Source organism: Lissotriton helveticus, chromosome 4_1 (assembly GCF_964261635.1).
Source record: "Lissotriton helveticus chromosome 4_1, aLisHel1.1, whole genome shotgun sequence".
Lineage (NCBI taxonomy): Eukaryota > Metazoa > Chordata > Amphibia > Caudata > Salamandridae > Lissotriton > Lissotriton helveticus.
In genome coordinates this window covers 791,325,226-791,334,607 of record NC_136063.1, presented here as the reverse complement: position 1 = coordinate 791,334,607, position 9,382 = coordinate 791,325,226, and the positions used below count along the sequence as shown (strand labels likewise).

General features: G+C 45.3%; 1 protein-coding gene across 4 annotated transcripts in view; it reads left to right on the top strand.

The window, feature by feature from the left end:
- Positions 1 to 7,055, top strand: part of GATA6 (GATA binding protein 6) — a 59,101-nt gene extending 52,046 nt beyond the window's left edge. For all 4 annotated transcript variants that reach the window (XM_078687427.1, XM_078687429.1, XM_078687428.1 and 1 more), the window contains exon 7: positions 5,088 to 7,055. In XM_078687427.1, the coding sequence (XP_078543553.1) occupies positions 5,088 to 5,258 (171 nt within the window). In that variant the 3' untranslated portion in view covers positions 5,259 to 7,055. The remainder of the gene's footprint in view (positions 1 to 5,087) is intronic.
- Positions 7,056 to 9,382: the final 2,327 nt, after the last annotated feature.

The following is a 9,382-nucleotide window of genomic DNA, read 5'->3' as shown; positions in this document are numbered from 1 at the left end:
TGCAAAACGAATAGTTTCTTACCTGTCGGTGTAGTTTTGCAGCTTGAAGATCTTTCTGGATTCACTAGCGAACCCACCCACCTCCGCCAGAAAGATGAGGCTGGAGAGAAAAGGTGGTTGAAACAAGGACAAATACTTGAAAAAGAAGCCTTAAAGGTTAAAGCGGTGGAAAAACCTTAGTTGAACATTGCCATAACTTCGGTAACAAAACGAACACGAGAAAAAAGAACCCGAAGATGGCGCCCAAGAGTGGGAGCTTCCGCAGGAAGCGTGCCGACGTTACCGGAAATACACCAAAAGGTGGGACGTCGACGCCCACCTGGGCTACGGAAAAAAAAAAGAGAACGAAAAGACTACAAATCCGGACCCAACCACAAGACCGCGGAATAATGCACAGCATAGTGAATCCAGAAAGATCTTCAAGCTGCAAAACTACACCGACAGGTAAGAAACTATTCGTTATGCTGCCTATTCATTACTAAGGGACCCATTAGGATAGCGGGCGGATCGCCCCGCCGGGCAGGCGGTAACTACCTGCTGGCCCGGCGGGGGCGATCTGCCCGCCATCCATGCCTGATTGACCCCCGCCAGATTAGTATGGCTGGGGGGGTCCACGGCGGACGGAAAGACCGTCCACCGCTTTACCGCCGGTCGACTCGTCGACCGGATGGAAAAAGGTCACAATATGGCGGCCACACTCCATTTTATGATGCATGCGGAGATTCGCCTTTCCATGTTGGGAAAGGCATGGAGTGTCTGGTGTTGGGGCCCCGTTGCGGCCCCCCAGGGTGTCGGGTAAGGTGTACATGGGGGTACCTATGGTACCCCCCTCATTGCCATGCACTACGTGGCAGGCCCCACGTGGTGCCTGCCATGTAGTGCCAGGCAATGATGTGCGCGCTCCTATTGCATTGCGGGACGGTCTGCAGCCAGCAGAACCACCCACAATGTAATAGTGTGGCAGGTGCTTCATAATATGCATTGCGGGACCGCCGCAACTTCGGCGGTCGGTCCCTGGCTCCGTTGCGATCGCCCGCCATCATAATGGACCCCTAAGTTCCACATTATCACTGCTTGATTGTATATAGACTACTCTATTTCACATCCCCACACTGCCCAGACACTACCTCACTGTATTACTTCTGGATACGGTGTGCCATCTCCCAAGACTAGTCCATGTACTGCTGCCATACAGTATAACTGCTGTGCAGTGTGACATTGTACCCTAAGCTAGCACTGCTGAACACTGGCAGCACTCTCCATCCCTATCATCATGGTATCACTCTACGCAGCACATCCATTCCTGTCCCCTACCCTGTCCCATATTATCATTGCGACACACCCCATCGCTGGACACTAGGTAGTTACACTCTGTCATTGTGGGACTGTATACAGTATATTAAATCACTGAAACCCAGACTGTCACTTCTGGACTCTAATTGAAGTGCTTTGCCAAGGGCTACAGACCACTGCCACTGCAGGTCTGTGTGTTGGACATGGCATCTTGTCCTTGCCACTATGTTTAGGTCGAGCCTACCAAACAGCTCAAGCTTTTGGGCTTCTTAAGACTTGTTGTCAGCTTACAAAAAATTTAAATTGGGCTTAAAGCCTACTTTTGGCTAACCATTTGTTGTTTTGTTGTCACTCTCATTGCTTGCTTCTTGGCTTACATTGTAGATCTTGTGTTTGCCCTTCCCCCGGAGCATATCATAGTTGTTTGGGTCTTCCACTGGTTATAGGGTACTACTATTTTTAATTTTTACTTATGTACTCCATGAGAGTGTGTGTTTTGCAACTGTCTCCCTTTTGAGCTACTCTACTCTGTGCTGTGTGTTGCTCTCTCGTCAGTGTGCTTCTCCCTCATGCTCAAGGCTGCTGTTTTTGCCCATGTGCTTCTTGCCTCCCTATCACTCCCTTTTGCTCTCGTCTGTGTGCTTCTCCCCTCACCCCCCTTGTTCTCTCGTTCGTGTGCATCTTCCCTGACCTTCTTGATGTTCCCTCCCTCTTGTCCTTCTTTTACCTTCCCCCACCTGACCTGTTGCTTGTCTATTTTTTAAGGAATGCCACATTTCCCTTCATAAATAAAAGGGCTTTGACACTAGTTCATTTTCATATTATTTTATTTTCAGGTGCACCTTGAAACGGTAAATAAAAAATATGTATTTCTGCATCACATGTATGCGTCATGACCCATGCATGGGCTTATAAAATAAGGCAGCCAAATCATTGCCATTTTTTCCTTTTGTTCATGCTGTACAGCATCGTCATTTCTGCTGAAGCTAAACAGCATGAACTAAAGTTATTGGTGGAGGTTTCAAAGGTGAGGCTTATTGCCTTTGCCAATTTTTGTTTTTAAAGTAATTGCTCGTGCTAATTGAAGTATTGAACTGCTGAAAATCTACGGCACACATGTCTGTTTAGCAAAGGCATGTGTTTTATCCTAATGCTAGTGAATACACTTTACTTTCCTGTGGACTGTCGGTACTTTATGTGTGGTCTTTATGTTTGTGAGGTACTTTATGGGTTCATGGGCTGGCTGTTGAAATGTTTGAATGGTCCATTTAGATCACAGGGTTGAATCCCAGCAGGGAGATGCAGCCTCTCATCCTTCAACCATCAAGCAATTGAGCAACCATGGATTAGGCTCTAGGAGCAGGTCTTGTCCTAGGGCCTAATTACGACTGTGGTGGTCCATCGGACTGCTGTAGTCACTGTGGCCGTCCACCCGCGGTATTACGAGTATGGTAGTTGGACCGCCAGTGGACCGCTGCAACTGCCGGGATCCTTGATCCTGCGGCTCTGACCCAGCAGATTAAGGCTGCAATATGCTGGCGGTGCCGCTACTGCTCCGCCAAGCATATTCCGAGTTTCCTCACTACCCTCCTTTTCTAAGCAGGCAGTGAGCACGCCATGAACAGGGCACCTCTCGTCTCTGTGCATGGAGGGGGGTACATGTTATGCCCCCTTTATTTTTGCACCTCCTGATCCTGCATGGAAAGAAATGCACAACATTGTGCATTTCTGTCCGAGTAGGAGGTGGCTTCAGCAGTCTCATGGTGGTGCATGTCTAAGGCACACCTATCTGCCTTAGATACGCACTGTTATTGGACCTCTGCAGCAAGGCCGCTCAACGTGGATTCCAGTTGAAATCTGAATGGCGATCTGATCACGGGTGGTGGGCGAGCGGTGCTGGCATGGCAGCCCACTGCAAGACCTGCAAACTTGTAATCAGGCCCCTAGTCCTTCGAGAACCACCTCCGGTAAGCCCATTATGGAAGGCCACCAAGCTTATCATACCCAAATGTCCATCTGTATTCTATTTTGCAAAAAACAAGGGAAACCCAAGGGTACAAAAGGGACCAATGGTACATGCTATTTATAGTAACAATGGTCCCTACAAAAGCATAGTTAATATCAAATTACGCCAATTAATTTAAATATGACTCAATGTCTTAATCTCAAATTTAATTTAAAAAAACATACTTATTGACAATCAAAAATAGTGGGTAGTGCCTAAGAAAGTTTGACAGGGCTGGTTTGTGGTTTTTTGTATTGCGACATACATGGAATAATGTTTGTAAATGTCACTTGGAAATTGCTTGAGTAAAAAAGTTGAAACCTTCTTTGACACTACCTTCTATTTTAGATTGTCAATAATAAAAAAAAACATTCTAGAATCAGACATTGATTCATAATTAACCCCTTCGACGCTGATGACGGAACCGCTCCGTCATCAGCTGCGGGTGCGCTGTGCTGATGACGGAGCGGTTCCGTCATGGCCCGCCCCGCTCGATAGAACGCTCATGCGCGGCGCGAATTCCGCGCCTGCGCTGAGGGTTCTATTGAGCGGGGCGGGCTGTGACGGAACCACTCCGTCACCAGCACAGCTCAACCGACGCTGGTGACGGAGCGGTTCCGTCACCAGCATGCGGCCGCCGCGCGGCCGCCCCACACCCTTAGCACTGCGGCGGAATAGCCGCCGCAGTGAAGGTGTTAAATTCATTGGTGTAATTTGAGATTAACTATGTTTTTTTAGGTTTGGTTCCCTTCTGCCTCCTCGCTCTCCCCACCTATTGTCCCCAGAGCCCATCTAAAAATTTACCTTCTTCAATCTTCGCACGCTTTGTTTGGGTGGGAGGCTGAGGAGAGTCTAACCACATTGTGAACTGGCTCTTCTTTTTCTCTTTTGTGGAATGCTGCTGCTTATTTAATTTTTGATTTACATGTATTGATTGTTCTTTTTCGTAATTTTTCATGGCATGCATTTGATTTTAGTCCTTCTGTGACCAAGCTGGATGATGTGCCGGGCGCGTTGATACCTAAGCTATTCTCATGTCCTTCCTTTTATGTTAAATGCTAATAAAGACATGTTAAAAACACAACACAAAAGATGTTTTGTAGGGACCGTTGTTCCTTTAAAATATGCTGTACTCTCTGACATCTAGATAGATAAAGTAGTGATTAACCATGTCTAACTACAGTCAGTTTCTATTCTGGATTGTTCCGCTTCCAGCCCCCAAGGAGGGCGAGGGCGGGCAAGACCAATAAGCTTCAAAAGGAAACACAAGTCAGATAGTCACTCCACCCTTGTCTACTCCTGGACGTAGGGAGGAAAACAACCCTCTTTATGCTAAGGGGGGAAAACAGATGTCACTTAAAGCTAATTTTCTCAAATTAATTGAAAAACAAAATCATGAATCCTCTTTGTTTTTAGCCTTAATATTTTAGTAAACGAGTCTAATCTATTCATCGGTGGCACCGTGTTTCAGTGATGGTGTCATTGCTGCGATGGCCACAAACTGGCACACAGTTGGTAAGTGGCCACATGCCTTCAGTCGTTTTTGGCTTTGCATCCACCAATGCTAACATTATTGCATTCTCAGGCTAGAGGCTCTAAAACCTCTGTGTGTAAAGTGCCAATGACAGTAAGTCATTTGGAAACCAACAGATCAGCCATTCAACCGCTGCCTTAGAGATGTATTTAACATTTCATGTTGATTTGTACATATACATTAAACTGTACTGATCATAAAATATATAGAATGGTTTTATTACTGTAAATAAATGTATCTCCCTTTTTCTTGTAGGTGACTTCAACTGTGATGTCCACACACCCTCAGAGCACGACAAGTCCTGAAAACCATGCACTCAAGTATGAAGTACCTGACGGTCTGTACGGAGGAGTCAGTTTAGCTTCTACAGCTGAAGTTACAGCATCTGTGAGGCAGGACCCCTGGTGTGCCCTGGCTCTTGCTTGATGGTTAAGAGCCAAGCTTGGATTCATGCACATTGCTGTCACCTTCAGGTGCTCACTTGAGTCTTTCGTCTCAATTTAGCAAGCAAGCAAGAGGCAGAGTGGATGTTCTGAGAGAATATAGTGCACATCTTCTCATCTATGCAAGATATAGAGGCGTGGGTGCTTTGGCCAGGTAGCACCAACTGACTCTGAAAGAGCTTCTCATTTTCCTGGATCTCTTAAGGACTTCAAAGATGTCGTCTGCCCTCCTATTGACTTTCTTGATCCTCTGTTATTTTTGAGGTTTTTGCTTTGTCAAAATCTTCTGCACAGTGACAACTAGATGGCTCCTCCTAGGCTCTGCCTGACTTCACAGGTGGAATATGGTGCAGCTTTTCCTCTTCCCACTTCACAAGTTCTACCAATGGCTGCACTCCCTTCGGCAACATTCTTTCATTTGATGTGTGCCCTGTCTTGACACTCATGCATCAACATTGGCTCTCCTATATACTATTTACTGTTGGTTTCAGCATCACACCACCCTCAGCAGGCTGCCTGTCTTGCACGCTCAACAGACATCTTTCCTCTGATCCTGTCCTTGTCCTTGCCTCCAGTAGAAGACAGTAAAATCCACTTTTTAGAGCCAACTGAAACAGAGCCCCTCCAGGAGCACAGAGACCTTTCTTAGCAGCATCCAGGATCTCCACTTCTCTTTTGTCCTTGCATACTGTATGCCTTCCAGAGTGTCTTCGCAAATCGAATCATCAGTTATTTACGGGCGACAATGACAAACAGGCCTTCAGGAACTTTCTAACAGAAAAGATGAACATAGGGCAGCTGAACACCCCACTTCTTTGGGGTTTTCAGTGGCCACCTGTTGAGAGCCACCTTTTGGTTGTGGAGAGGAGTTGTCATTGTGCGACAAGCAAAAGCAACTCTTGTGAGGAATTTCAAAGAACTCACTATCAATCTGGTTTTGGGTTGGCATGAACTGCGTCTCAGGAGCAAGTGGGCATTTTGTCTTTCCAACCATAGCCAGCGCTGCACTAGCTGTGGTGTACTCAAGAATGGAGCCTTGCATCGAAGCTCTCGCATCTGGTACCTCCCCTTTTCACTGGTGTGCCCTGAGGTTGACTCTTACTCTAAAAGCGAACTTCCGGCTCAAGTGGATGGGAACTGCGCTTTCCAAACGTCCGCTCATTCATGACTGAGCGGTCATCGGTCAGAATATTTTAAACAGGGTAACGAACGAATACTTTTCTTCCATAAAATTTGTGTTCCAAGTGCAATTTGTGTTGCAGCAATCAGTGTTAAATCAAATGCATAAGATTTAACCACTTTTTTTGTAATGAATGTAAACAGTTTAACTTAATGGTACTATAATAATTTAAAAAAAGAAGCTATGGGGCGCCCCCTCATTATTTTGTCTGGCAAAAAAAAATCCCACTTTGGTGTTTCCAATTGTTAGTTTTTTTCGTAAGAACAAATTGTCTCTCAGGAAAATTGTCAATACCCATTTTTCACATGAGGTTTTGTACAAAGAAATACACATCAATCTCCTCTTTTGTGTTGTTGAATAACTTTGTGCCAGAAAGATAAAAAGGCTGGATTGAAGCTTTACTACCTAACTGATAAGTATGTAAATACTCCATAAGATATTGATGCATCGATGCCGGTTGTTTGGGTTGCGATATGTACAGTGTGATGTAATAAACTGACCCATCATTCGGTCGGTTTGCATTTTTTTTAAATGGGATGTCATTCAAAAACCTATTTCTGCAGAGTTTTAAAAATAAAACATTTTTTGTTTTTTTCTGTACACTGCAGCTTTTCTGTATTGCTTCTTCATTCAGTGAAAAATATACATTAATACCACATATAGCAAAGATACATTTCAAAATTAGACATCAATTAGTATGCATCGTATTTTGCTGATGAATTGTAGAGCATACGAGCGGTGCATACAGAGTGGGCTGTGAAAGGGTGATGTATTTGCTGCACCTGGTTAATACTGATAGTGCTAGATGCAGTATTTACCAGGAGCTGTAAATACCTCCTTTTCTTTAGCTTTCCTATAGAAAATGTGGGATTACATGTGGAATTTAATGTTTTTGAACCAAATTCTGCATTAATTAGAAATTACTGCATGATTCATGCTGGTATATTTTGAAAGGTTTGACCTGCCGAAATTTAGCAGGGCAAAAGTATAGGAGTGCTTTCTATACCACAAATCGCAAATTTCTGACCCAGTGCAAAAAAGGAGTGTTCGAGGCATGTGAGTTGTCGATTACATGCTTTGCATACTCCTGCCATCTATGTTTGCAAGTTGTTTTTCTTTGAACAAGTCTTTCGAGTCACGAGGTAAGGTGACTCCTCCTTTCGGTGATAGTGCGCATGGGCATCGACTCCATTGTTAGATTGTTTTTTTCCGTGATCAGGTTTGGACGTGTATTGATGCGCTCCACTTCGAAACCATTTCTTTGGGTTCCCCTCAGTGCGCAATCCACTCTACCCGCGTCGGTATTGTTTCGGACACGTATCCCACTTCTCCACGTATCAGTGTGCATGGGTATCGACTCCATTGTTTGATTTTTTTTTCCGCCATCAGTTTTGGACGTTTATTGATGCGCTCCCCTTCAAAACCATTTCTTCGGGTTCCCCTCAGTGCGCAATCCACTTTACCCTAGTCGGTATTGTTTCAAACACAAATCCCACTTCTCCACGTATCGTATCCATTAAGGAAAACCTCTTTCGATCGAAGATCCTCTGAAAGGCTGTCTAGCCTAACCGCGTCGGCCCACTTCGCCGTCGATGGAACGGACCACATTCAAATTCTGCATTCTGTGCCACGGCAAGTATCCGCGCATTGACTCGCACGAAGTGTGCAACTTGTGCTTGTCTCCAGAGCACAACGAACAGGACTGCGACGCATGCAGATCATTCCCATTAAAGAAAATGCTCCATAATCGTCGGGCTCCATATTGTGAAATGCACAGTCAAAACGTCAAGTACACACCGGACATCTTCAGCGAAGAATCCGAGCAAGAATTTGGCCAAGGAAGAACAAGAAGAACTTGTCTCCATTCCAGAATTGGACTCCGAGATGGAAGAATACTTGTCACAAGGTCAACATCCTGTGAGTACCAAACGCCCCTTGACCCAAACTCCAACTCAGCCAAAATAAAAGGCTTCGGTCCCACCCCTGCCTTCAGGCCACGGTCAGCACCAACAAGATGTTTATGATGTCCCACCCTCCGACTCAGGATTGAGGTGGCTTCCACCGAGCCCAAACCTTCAGGCTCGAAGCCGAAAACCGCTTTGGAGCCGAAATCATTGACACCAAAAATGAAACCTCCTTCAGTACCGAAACCTTCCACGCCGAAAAGTCATTCTATCCCGGCACCCAAATCCTCAGCGCCTAAACCTAAAACTATTCCTCCGAAGCTGCAGGATCTGATTTTCGACGCCACACACCCAAATCGGACCCAAAACAAAAGGAACTTTATATAAATCCACATTCAGGACATGTTCTTACTAAATCACCTCAGAAACGTAAACCTGAGTCAGAGGACATCTGTTACCATATTCCTTTGAAGAGGAAGAATGTAGGTTCTAGCCCCTCGCTTCCCCCTCCTCCACCATGTCCCCCTACACCAACGTCTCCACCTTTGCACCACTTACTGATTACACCAACTAACTCTCCACCACCACCATCTGATGATGATGATGATTATGGAGATGGGGGGGGCAATATTTTACCAATAGACCCCTGGAAGAATTATAATACGGATTCACCTACAGACTACAACCCAGATCTTTACCCTGCAAAGCCTTCCCCTCCTGACGACAATGAAGGATATCTAGAATTACTAGCTAGAGCTGCAGAATATTATGGGGTACAGTTACACAAGGAATCTCTAGAGGAAGATTTCCTATTTGAAACACTTAGTAGCATACAAAGGGCTAACCACACTCTACCTATGCATAAAGCTATAATGAGACATGGCAATGATATCGTTAAAGAGCCAGTGTGTGCTCGCATTCTCACCCCCAGAATTGATCAAAAATACAAGCCTGCTTCCTCAGATCCAGTCTTTATTATAGGACAGTTACCACTAGACTCCTCCGGTAACCGAGTAGCCTCCC